We start from the raw sequence: 13,411 nt of genomic DNA, 5'->3' as shown, positions 1-13,411 counted from the left end.
TGGGCGAACAAGTCACCAACGATTACCGCGTTAGTTTGTGCTCAGCCAGTTTCGATCGTTCACTCGTTCTTGCATTTACAGTCGATGCACTGAGAGAAAAAAATTTCATTAAATTAATTTATATAATTTTTCTTTATTTCCTTCATTGGGAATATGTATTTAAATCAAATATAATATTTTTAAGTATCTACATATATTTTTCATTGAAAGAAATAAAGACAAACTAAATTAATTTAGTCAAATGAATAATTTTTTTCTCAGTGCGACATTTTTAGACATGCTGACGTGCAAAGGAAAAATCGACGAGTCGATGAGCCGAGTGAACCGAGACCAAAATGTGAAAATCGCCGCGTGAAAAGCCCGTAATTCTCTAATTCAGGCTGATACAATGAAAACATTTCCGCGAAACGAACGGCTCTGCAACGTATTGCGAAGGCCGCCACGTGGAAAGTTCGCGGAAAACCACTGAATCGCGATTATCTTGCTGGCGAGCGCACTCGCGCGTTTCTATCGAAGAGGAAAGGTGGTAATCAGCCATCAGCTATCCAATTTAGAATGTTCGTATAAATATAAACCAGGAAATGATTGTTACAACTACAAGTTACTTTATTCGTTTTTACTGCTCTGTTCAACTTAATATTCCACGATGCTTACAAGTAGACGCAATAAAATTCTTCGAAAGAAGACTTAATGAAGAAGTATAAATGACGGTCGCTAAAAATATGTATATTCAGTGTTTGTATTCGGAGAAGCGTTATCGTTAACTAACCCAGTAATTCACAATGATTCATACTCTCGACAAAAAAAAAATCCGATCACTGTTTTATCATGTGATATCATTGTGATACTCGCGCGATATAATAATTGCCGCCCTAATCCTCATTGTTACCGTGATTAATTCGCCGGCACGGTTTGTATGTCAGCTTTTCTTTTTCACGCGATGCGATGCAATACGCTTACGCTTACGGACGCCATAACATGCTATTACATTCTGATTACCCGGGCATAAATTATGCGATTCAATCGCTATCCCGGGTTTCCTAACCGTTTTCACGTCTTTCGCCTCGCCTTCGATCCTGGGAGTGTTTTTCCCGCCCGCGAGGGAGAGGGAAAAAAGAAATTAAAGTTCACACTAAACGTACTTTCACTTTTCGCTGTTGTGCATACGACACGCTCGCGCGCGAGATAATTGCGCGAAGTGCACTAAGCTGCAATTGTTATAGTACGAAGGCGCACTCTGTTTTCCGCGTGCGGTTTCTTCGCAACTCGCGCAGCTCGCGCTACCCAGTCCGTGATTCATATTTCTCATTTATTCACCGCGTACCGATCAGTCAGTCTCATACGCGTGCACCGTGCAAGGTTCATGGAGGAAGTAGAGTGGAAAGTCGCACTTCTCGTCGATTGGCGAATGCTAATCGTAACTTTTTTTTCCGTAAGCCGCCACTGTGCGTCGCAAAAGCAGTGCGCGATGAAAAAATGCGTAACGAGTGGAACTGTAACTTTTGGATTAATTTGCGTACTTTAGTGCAAGATTTGGCATTTAAAAATCATTTCTCAATAGTAGCATTTCCGAGTTTCTATCTGACTTTTAGAGAATGCATATATTAATTAGTTTTAAAAGCGTTTTAAATTTAAATGAATCTTTATTTTATAATTTGGAAAGAATTTCAATATTAAATATCTACGAATTCTATTCAAATAAATTCTATTATATATTTAATTATATTAATTGATCAAGGACAACATTTTTTATTGTTATTTGGCTCAAATTTTTATATAATCTTTTATAATTGATGAGTTATAAATAGCTCAAAATCATCTGTTGTTTATTTATTTCCGATCTTCTACGAATGATTTGAAGAAATTGCAGGACTTTCGAGATAATTCATGTACTTATCAAAAGTGCTACTGAAATTTGTATGCAGTCTTTCAGACTTGTAACGTGGCTTGTTTTCGCATTGTACATTTTATGCGCGAGAAACTTGTAAAAAAGGACGAAGGAGAGTTTCAAGGGGCGACACGCTCTTCTGGGTCGGAAAGCGAAATGTTCGCCGGTTCTCTTGTGTTTCTTTTGTCCGTTCAATGAGTGAATGACGAGGAAGAAAGAAAAGACACGTAGGGATGTGAGCGAAGCGAAAAAAATAATTTATTTATTATTTCGAAGCATTATATTAGAATAAGTGCAATTGCGAGGAGTCGTATGTGAATGTAAGAATTGTTTCTAAAAAGGGGAAAAAAATGCAATTAGAATGCAATCTTAGAATGCAAGATTAAAATCTATATCATTATGACTTATAATTAACAGGAAAGAAAACAATTTATTTTTAAAATAGTTGACCAAGATAGAATGAAATTCATTTTCAAACATTGTTCTTGCCCGTGATCAATATCGATCTAATTGATTTCGATCAATACTCATTGTCAATCCATTGCTGTGCACAATTCGCGCGTGCAAATACATTGCGTGCTATCCGTTGAAAGTCCAAACGAAAGGTCAATCGCAGTCGAGCACGATGTTGATCGGGTAATGAAAAGTATAGCGTTATAATCGAATCTGCTGGTTTTTCGTGTGTAATTAAGTAGAATTTCAATGTAACTCTGAATTTAATGGAGCAAAACGTTATTATTAATAAGTTATTTTAATTACATCATAAATTGGTTCATAATACAAAATTTTTAAGAGCTAACTGCGAAACATTCACATCGATGATATGACAAGAAATTTTTTATATAATATATAATATATGAAAAAAATATTTTTTTTTATGTATATGTATATATATATAAAAAAAAATATATATATATATACATATATATTTGATATTGAATCATCGCTGGTAAATTATTGTAGTTGTAATAATAAGCGTCATGAGTAATACAAGTACGTGTGATTAAAATGAGAGAATGCAGATAATGCAAATGTATAAGAGGCTTCGCTAATGCATTCAAGATAACGAGGAGAAATAAGAAGGAGGGAACGGATATTTTTTACAGCCGATTATAAAAGCGCAAGGTTCGCTGGGCTAAAGGACAGACAGCTGGCGATCAACAGGAATTTAAGATGTCGGGGATTCTATACCGGACAAGCGAATAATTAGGATAATTAGGAGTTCCGACGATGCGCCGCGCGCAGTACTTATGTAAGAATCAGTGCGCGAAGCGCCGCTGTTCCATTCAGTCGGTCGACCGGCCGGCGCCATGCTCGTTCTTTAGTCGATTTCTTTCTCTCTCTCCCCCTCCCTCCCCTCGCCATCTCGATTCTTCTGCCTCGTTCTCCACGTTACTTTCACCTTTGACCTTCGGGATCCACGTTCTTAACCCGCGAATACGTGCACGATTTCTTCTAACGCGAGTACGCGCCGTGAGATGATTGAGCGCGGTCACGTTTTCTCTCCCAGTTGAAAGATATAATTAAACATTATAATCCTTACAGTTAAGTGGAACATACGTATAGATCTTTTTTAATTATTTAACTTTGAGCTGTTAATTAATTCTCAATTCACGGTTTACCTCATAAAAAAATGGATGACTTTTACTAATAGTTGATAATATTTATATAAATGAAATATAATATAAGCATTTGATATCTTTACAAAATTATTAAATTCTTTATTAATTATTAAAACGTATTTTTTAATGATTGATTTAATGATTGTGTATTTTTCGTTTCTTCTCTAAATGTACGCAATCAAAAAAATATCGCGATGATATCGTGGTTTAAACAAATCATGTATTAACACTTCAATTCACGAGGATACTTTCACTGTCAATGGACCTTGAATATCTAAGTCTTCGAGCAATGCGCATTTTTTTATTTTCCTTAGAATAAAGTGAAAGCGCAATACATAAACCATCTTCGTTTTTTTTTTTTTTTTTTTCAAACGAATCAAATGTAAATCTGAGTATTTTATGTGCATTTCGGATGTGCATTTTAATAAAGTGATATTTGCATCGTTTTCAATTTATGTAAGATCTTAACGGGCAAGTTTCTCCACACTGAATGATGAGTTCACCTTTGACCTATCATATCCCACTTTTGATCTCTCGAAATGGCACGTGTCATTCTTGCCCAGAGGAACTACTTCGACACGTCATTGTCATTAACGTCTCTCGTATGATTTCAATATTATTGGATAGTTATGACATTTCTATAGTTATAACAGCCATAGCGAGATCCAACAAAGAGCATAATAACTGAACTTGAATTTGCAAAAGTTAGTCTTAATCATAAAAGATTCATTAAAATCAATTGACTTCTGAATTATAAAAATGTTTAATTATATATATAAAAATGTAGCTCGCAGTTATTTCACGCGTAACACAGAAATAAAATTTTTCCAAAGTAAAAGCTTGATGAATGTGCACTGCAGCTTTTATGTATTTTACGTAATAGATAAGATATTTGATTCTCATTGCTGTTACTGAAGCATATTTAAACAAATTTTATCGCTGAACTTTGACAAAACTTTATGTTTATCTTAATTAATTCAGGCACTTTAAATTTCCAATGTCTATTGACGATTTCGAGTGAAAAACGCCATAACAATTTTCGAAAAGAAAGGATCATAATAATAATATTAATCATGATATATTATATGAAATATTACTATAAAATCTTTCACAATAATCATATTTTATTATTACAATTGCATAATAGAACAAGAAGGACGCGACGCGATATGCCCTATCACTTTTTATTTACTTTCTAGAATACAGGAATTATCGTTTCTTTGTTGAAAATCCGTAACTACTATCGCAAAGACATTAAAAATAATCTTTCCGTTCGGCCCTGGCATATAAATGCTCATGAATCATACATCGTGTCGGAGAGTCGCGCGCATCACGCCACTTTCGCAAAACTAACTTACCCCGGCTGTTAAGTTCGATATCTACAAATAGAGACTGTTAAATAATCGTCATTGTTCACAACATTCGATATGCGGAACGCGACGCGCGATGTGAATATTAAGCAATGTGAGTAAGACGGCAAATAAAGCGGAACTAGTAACACGCGCGACTATAATTGAACATACCTACTGCCGGTGTCGTTCTACGCATTCAAAGTAATGACGTTTGAAGAATGCAGATAAGAATAAATAAAATTAAATAGATATAGTTCGAAGAAACAAATTATCTTCAATTATATCTTCAAAAGATATAGAAAAGTATCGTAGAAAAAACAATTTTTTACAAAAAAAAACAAAATTTCTTTTGGTTCTTCTAAAAAGATATATTTTCTTTTGTATAATATTTTCTTTTGTATTTGTATAATAAATGTTTAAAAAAAACACTGTTTTAAATTAAACTATATCAAGCTAAAAGCCAAAACTAATGAAATCTTCACGAACAAATGAACAATTTCAAAGTCTGATATTAATATCGAGCTGCAAAAATAACATGATAGCACTTGAAAACGATATCTTTTCGTGAAAAATAAAAATTAAAAAGTATAAAATTTTCAAAGAAAAAAATAGATTTTCCTATAAGAAAAGAAAATGCTAAATGCTAAATGCACTTTCATCTCATAATATCATCATATTTTCATGCGCCAAAATAATTTGGTTCAAGTTCAAATGGCACTGCTTTATTTACCTCAGAATGAGCTTAAAAATAGATTCTGTTTTTATTGGCCTCACGTTTTGTCAGCAAAATGGATGAATGGACTCGCCACGTGTGTCGCAACTTCGCAACGTGAGTAAAAATTAAATTTGCAGAGTCGCACGTTCGCCTCGGAATAATTGAAAACACAGTTTACGCCATGCTTTTTCGAGACGAGTTAGCCTATTATAGTGATTCATCGACGATGGTGGAGGAAACATCGCTCATAACCATACGTCGTCGGCTTCATAGGATCGTAATATCTACGAAGAAAATCCAACCGGTTTATTTTTTCTCTTACCGATGTAGGCAGTACTTCCTCTCACTATATAGGCGCTGTGGAACATACACAGTCAAAAGTCTGTGCTAGAAATATATACGATACTTTAACTAGCAGAATCTATTTCCGGAAAAAGATTTTAAACTATATCTTCTTCTTTTTTTCTTTTTATTTTAATAAAGAATATCTAAGAAATCTATATTTTATATTTTTTTATGTATGTAAAAAATTTATATAAGATATTTTAAAAGATTTAATTACCTGTTTTAGAAATTATAAATTTATGAAAAATATTATTTTATTTTGAATACATAAAGGACTTTTCGTCAAAGTATAAAAAAATTTTAAAAACATTGTTTAATTATATTGTCTAATATTAATAGGTAATTTATCTAGAAACAAGTAGCATGAATTGCATGACTAAAAACGATCATTTCCTGTTTGATTTAACACAGTTTTAAATTATTATGGCTGTCAAGTCAAATACATAATTATTTAGAGCGTAACAATCATAAATGAGAATAATTTCTTTACCAACTTTAATTTCTCTTAAAGAAATGTAACATTCTTAATATTTTAAAAATAAAAACCAGTACAAGTTGATTGTGTTTAATAGAAAAAGTAGCTTCGCAATAAATATTGTAAGATTCTTGATTCTTGTTGCCTTCAATTCCTGGATTTAAACGTATAAATCAAATACATTAAAGAATCTCACAACAGTTGCAAAGCTACTTTTATTTTATTGAAAACGTAGCCATTGATTAATATGAATCCTCTATACTTTCGCAATAATCCGCTCCTTGCTCAGAACAATTCCGAATCTGTAGGACTTCGTCTTAACATCACTACAAATATCAAAAATAGATAATATTCTTCCGGAGAATGCGCAAATCGGCGATGATTAGATATGCGATATATTTTTGTCGGTGTACGTATGTGCGTGTGACACGAAGATTTATGCGTACTCATACGCGCGCACGCGTGAACGATAAAATAGGCGTGCGTATATGCGTGTGAACGATTACCGACGATCGTGCTCTTACGATAAACGCATACTTTAACATGCGGAGGCTACATGAGAATAATTACGACAAGTAGTAGTGTGTGCGCAGTTACTTCTGCGCGCGTGCATGTGTATGTGCTCTGCGCTCGCGTACCGACAAATGAAACAAACAAATTCACTCTGGCACGTATGCGCACGTGCTGGTGGAAATTTCCAGGCTCTCGTGAATCCTCCCGCGTGCGATCTCACGCTCGGGAAAACGTTGGATTTTTTTCTGCATACATCATCGAGCGCGTAACTGATAATTAGTACCACGTATTAATGTCGTCTGGGACGAGACAAAATAGAAGAAAGTTACATGATAACGATATCTTATAGTTTGTCGTAATATTCGCCGTTTATTGCCAATAAATTGCATTATTGTAGTAGATAGCAAAATTTAAGCAAAATCATAAAGCAGACAGATAATATTATCAATAGTATTGTAAGACATTCTCATTTTATTTTTAAAGTTGTTATTTTAAGATAACACATATGTGTGTAATATAAATTCGCCATATATTTCAATAATCCATTACATAAAAGATATGTTATAAATAATTCTTTTCAGTGATGATCATGACTGTGTATTGATGATCTGTGTGAACTGTCTGTTTTTGCAAATTCAGTTTGCTCAGCTTTTGCAATTTATTGCCAATAATCAACAAATATTGCGACAGATTATAAGAACTTACATCTTCACGGAAGATTATAGGAACTTGATCGCTTTTCATCGAATTAATAACCTATTACAATATAAAATCTGATAATATACAAAACCGTGTTAAAAATTTAATAGACTCTGTACTCTATGACTACTTGTTCGATTTTTCTGCGATAATTTACTATCGAAGTCCCGTTTTCATTGTCTTCTACATTAAAGTAGCTAAAAGGAAAATTATCATCCTCAAAATCTCTGATCTCTGCTCCTCAAATACAATATATATAATACAATAAATCTTGATAATCTCATCTATTGATTGCGCGGTATAAATAAGATTGAAGGCTTAGTTAGTGGGAGCTCTACGAGAGATGATAATATCTTCATGATAACATCTAGATGTTCTAAAATGGTTAATATTATATGTAAAAGTAATTATTTGCTTATAAAAAATAAGGCATGAAAAATATTATATTTGTTTTTTTATGATTAATGTTGATTAAGTAACACAAAATTTGCGTTCCTACGCAAATGTTCTTTTTAAATAGATTCTTTTACGAAGAACTCTTAAAAAAATTTATGAATCTTAGTGCTCCGACGTCGATATATTAGATTGGTTATTTATCGCTACATGGTTTTTTGTATGCGTCACGTCTCGCTCAAGTTATTTTTTAGTCAGACTACATGTGATTATTATACTCATATACTTTACGTGACTTATCGTATCATCAGCTCGCAACATTGCGTAAATGTTGAAAAAGAACATTATTCATTAACATATGAATACTCATACTGCTACTGATAGTTACTTAGTAATATTCTGAAATTTTCCACACGTACCTGATATTTTTAGTATTCAGTTATTTTTTATTGGATCTAAAATGTAATTTTATTGTGTGATTTATTTTAAAATTTTGCTTAATTCTGAATATTATTGAGAAAAATTTCATAGTTCTTAAAATACATCGCGCAATTAAATTCTAAAAGCGCATTGAACATTCACATAAAATTGGCGCCACATAATTTATAATATTTTTTTTTCAAAGAGATACATCTCGTGTAATGAATCAAGTGACCTAATGAAATATGACTTCTAGAAGCGTAGTCGCTCGACAATAATAGGAATTGTAGTCATCAAGAGAAACTACACGTGATTCGAGGAAGTAGAATGCTAGAACCCTACTTGTGTTCCTTGTGCAATCAATCTTTATGAAAGACCGTATCGAATTAGTTGACATAATGAATGAATCGCTCCAATGTGATATTTATATGCACTCCGTATTTTAGACACATACACATATCTTCCCTTAATAGCGAAACTCTTAATATCGTATCAGAATTAGATTAGCTCTTTAGTAAAAATGTTCTTCCTTTTTAACCGTAGACAGTCTTTTATCGTATTCTTTATTTTTTTAGAGATTATATGAAAAATAATATATAGTTTGTGGGACGTATATTTGTTGGAATTGAAAGATAGTTAAAAATTGAAATGCTTTATTATATTGAACAGTATTTTATAGTAGTTTTTATTTAACCGATTTAAAAGTAAGAATGTTGAGTAAAAACTCAGAAAAATTCTTGCAAAAGAATCAAATTTCTATCCAGTATGATAAATAAAATGTTTACTTTGATTCGAAAGATTATAAATGACTTCTGCTTGCGTTTCAGTTATCGTGATTTATTATTTTTTAACAGATTTATCGTTCTTTGATTATACATCTGAGGATTATCTTCATTTTTATTAAAGTTAAGAAAAATATTGTCTATGCAGTGGAAGAGAGATCTGGGTTAAACAAAATAATTTTATGGAACTAATTGTTGCAATAGCAGTTGAAGTGGTATCACTCAAGATACATTACGGTTTTATCTCACTCTTTATTTTCTGTTTTCTATTATCTATTGATTATCCTGAGTAGAGATAAGGGCTATAAATGAGATCTTATTGTGGCTGATTGACATGTCTGTGTTATAAGTCCATTTTAGTACGTTGAACTGTATAACGTATTTGCTTGATAAAAATATTCGTTATTTTAATTGATAATATCAAAGTCAAGATGTTAGCGATATTGTTTGTATTACATTAAATTTTATATAAAATATTGTATTACTACAGTTACTTTTATAAATATCAATTAATGGCATTTGGTTAAATTAATCTTTAATAATTTTTGAAAAATATTTAAAAATGTTTAAATGTTTATGCAATCGTATTAATATTATGAGTTATCGAAAGTAATATTCACATAATATAATAAGAATAATATTGCATAAATTAACAAATTATACTTATTGTAAACTCAGTAATAAATTCTATTAAATTAAGCACATCAGTTTAGTTTAATTTAATGTAGTCGTATTTAAATATCAAGTTTAAGTATTGATATGCATGAGAAACTTGTTGAAAAAAGTGAAAGTCGAGTTAAAACGTTACACTTACAATTAGATATAATTATGAACCTTCATTTTCGAATCTTCCCAAAGTTCATCTAGCACTAAATCTCTGTCGCAACGTCTACCTTCCGTTTTCTAGCAAACGACATATTATTTGAGTTCTCATTGAAACGAACGATCGTATTAGCGACAGTCCACTGCCGGTCTATTCGACACGCTATCTTGCCGTCACGATGACATCGCCAAATTGCCAAGCCTCAGTTATCATCCGCGCAGCCATTTTAAGATCAAATTACCCGCGCGACAACCTCTCCCTCTACCCGATAACGTGTCTATCATCGCGGTGTCGCGCGCGAATAACTGCAATTTCGGAATTGTACGGTTAACTGAACGCGCTTTTTTTCTTTTTGATTACAGAATGCAGCCTCGACTAAGACGAAGGATCCTCCGACATCTCCAACGACGACAAGCACCACGAATGGCGGGACTGCTGGCGGTAACAACGTTGGCAATGGACACGCGCCTCTGAAACGCAGCTACACCTCTTTGATGACCACATTAATCGAACAACATCGAAAACTGGACCGTAGCGTGAGCGAACCGACATCACGCTACAAGACAGAGCTCTGCCGGCCATATGAGGAGAGTGGCTCGTGTAAGTACGGCGATAAATGCCAGTTTGCACATGGATATGGCGAGTTGCGCAACCTGGCACGTCATCCAAAGTACAAGACCGAGCTGTGCCGCACCTTCCACACGATTGGCTTTTGCCCATATGGACCGCGCTGTCACTTCATCCACAATTTCGAAGAAGCTCGTATCCACAATCAGAAGGTGAGCGCCCAGTTGGGCTCAACACAGCCTAACATAGTGGGCTTAAATCCGTTGATGAGTGCGGCTGCCGCTGCGGTAGCATCCGCGACCGGCAACGGTACCGCCGCGAACAACAATGCCACTGCCAATAACGTCAGCGTCAACGTCAGCTTACTCGAGCAACTTGCCGCGTCGTCGCACGTGGCCGCGGCCGCGGCGGCCGCTGCCACTACGTCAAATCTCATGCGAACGAATTCATTGAGTCTCGGTAGTACTGCTGCCACCAGCGCGAATGGCTTCAATCAGCCACCGTTGCTGCGAACGTCGTCGCTGAGTCTGGCCACGAATCATCATCACGCGGTACATCTTCGTCCGGTGAATGCCGTGAATACGGTAATGACAAAACCGAAACCGCTCAATCTTAGCCCGACGTTCTCGCTTGGCAGCTCCGCTGATTCAGTCTCGCCGTCGTCTAGCCTCAGTCAGTCGCCGACGAACTCCATGGCGAGCTTCTTCAGTGATGACTGCAGCCAGCAGACGCTTTCATGCGGGAATATGCAGACGACACCGTTCAGTTATAGTCAAGACTTCAGTTTGCTCGCCTGCTCAAGACAAAGCCCGAGCCCGCGCAATAATGGTGTATGCAGTCCCCTCGCGTCCGATGAGGTAACACCCAGAACTCCCTCCCCGTTGTCACCTAACACGGAATCCAGGTTGCCAGTCTTTAATAGGATCAGCAGCACCCTGGGCGACTTCGATAACCTCAAGATCTAGAGCGGTCGCCGCGCGAACCGTAAAGAAGAGAGACGCGAATTCTCGACGAGTATCGCGCTCGGAATAAAAAAGAAGTTTTCACGTGAATTGACTCGAGATTTGGGCGATAGCTTCTCTATAATGGATTCTGTTCATGACGGAATTAACGTCTTTTTTCTTTTTTACGCAGACAGAAGTTTGCGTGATGCGATTTTCCCTTATCCGTCATCGGTCGTATTCCTGAGAAGCATTTTAGGCACACGTCAGGTTTCATTTACCTTTTAACTAGCATCTTTTCCTCTTCTTTTTTATATATTATTATAACCATAATCTTCATATATATCATCGTACTATTGTAATATATTATTATATTACTACATATATTATACTATCATATTATTATTGATACATATTTATCATCTAATATTCTTTCTTTTTTTTCTTCTTTCTCATATTCTTAGATATTCTTTTCGACGCATATTCTTTTAGACGTGAATGACTTTTTAGCAGAAAAGTGAGATCAGCCCGGAAGTCTCAGTCTGCTCGTTTAAGCCCGAATATGAAAATGGTTGGAGAACGGTATGAGAAAAAAGAGAGAGAGAGGGTTCTGTGAGATCAGTAGGTGCCAGAGGACATCAAGCGTAAATTTATTCCGAAATGTGACTTTCCTCCGAGCAAGTTGTTTATTGATCTCACTTGGTAGATCCTCATTACGCCTTACGTTCCCACGAACCCACTGTCTGCGTCCGTCATCTTCTTCTGTTGGATTTTCGAGTTACAAACAGCAATGTCGCTAAATCCGGGGCAGGTAAAATGTTGCAATATCCAAATAACATATACGATTACGTTTTGTCGAGTTTCTTTTCCGAAGAAGGGAGGGTGGGGAAAGTTGTCTCGAGAGTGAAAGGAGAATAAGCACTCCAGCGAGCGAGCGAAAGAACGAAAGAGAGAAAGAGCGAGTGGAAGAGGAGTATATGACAGAGCGAATGAGTGAGTGAATGAGAGAGAGAGAGAGAGAGAGAGAGAGAGATGCGTGAAGCCAATTAACGCATTGCAAACGGCGTCGTGCCGCAAAAGGGGTCATCACAAAATTATATTTATGGATTGAATACGTTTTATCGTGACTGTCATTTTTATCGCAATTAGTTTCATTGATCCTGGAAAATATTTAGCACATCACCGAAAAATGAAACCGATTAGTGGCACGAATTCATGACAATTTGTTTCAATTCCGCTTGTTTTATGCCCGCATAACATGAATCATGAACGCTTCAATATTACGATTGTTGTACGTATATGCGACACTCTGTTTTAAAATCAACATCCATGCTCTTGCTAGAACAAAAGGTTTTGTTCCTGATAATTTTCACAAATGGACTGTAAAGCTGAGACTGTAGAATAGTTTTAGGATTTTTATTTTTATTTTATTTTATTAATCGTATGAGAAGCGAGCAGATAATTAGACCTTTCTCCTTCGAAAATATTCGAAAAATTCACACTTCGACGCCGTTTTCAGTGATTCTGTTCGCGCAAATGAGTGCCTTTTATAAACTTCGATTGTCTTCCATATCACAATGAATAGGTTATACGTATGAAAGATGGGAGAGAATGGCGATGATATTAAAAGAAAGAAAGAGAGAGAATATATGTATGTGTATGTATGTATGTATGTATGTACGTATGTATGAGAGAGAGAGAGAGAGAGAGAGAGAGAGAGAGAGAGAAGTTGAAGAGTACAACTGGACAATAATGAGAAAGAACAGTATGATTGATATGTGTTGTCGTTGGACAAATTAAGTATATGAAGAATAATTATTATTTTATATGTATATTATTTATAAATATATACATAATACACGGCGCGCACACACAC

General features: G+C 35.1%; 1 protein-coding gene across 1 annotated transcript in view; it reads left to right on the top strand.

Moving 5' to 3' along the window:
• The window catches only part of LOC105622876 (protein TIS11), a 28,745-nt gene extending 17,186 nt beyond the window's left edge, over positions 1-11,559 (top strand). Inside the window, exon 2 of the mRNA XM_012204285.1 lies at positions 10,390-11,559. Within this exon, the coding sequence (XP_012059675.1) occupies positions 10,390-11,559 (1,170 nt within the window). The remainder of the gene's footprint in view (positions 1-10,389) is intronic.
• Positions 11,560-13,411: the final 1,852 nt, after the last annotated feature.

Source organism: Atta cephalotes (genome assembly GCF_000143395.1).
Source record: "Atta cephalotes unplaced genomic scaffold scaffold00049, whole genome shotgun sequence".
Classification (NCBI taxonomy): Eukaryota; Metazoa; Arthropoda; class Insecta; order Hymenoptera; family Formicidae; genus Atta; species Atta cephalotes.
This window is presented reverse-complemented; position numbering and strand designations above follow the sequence as displayed.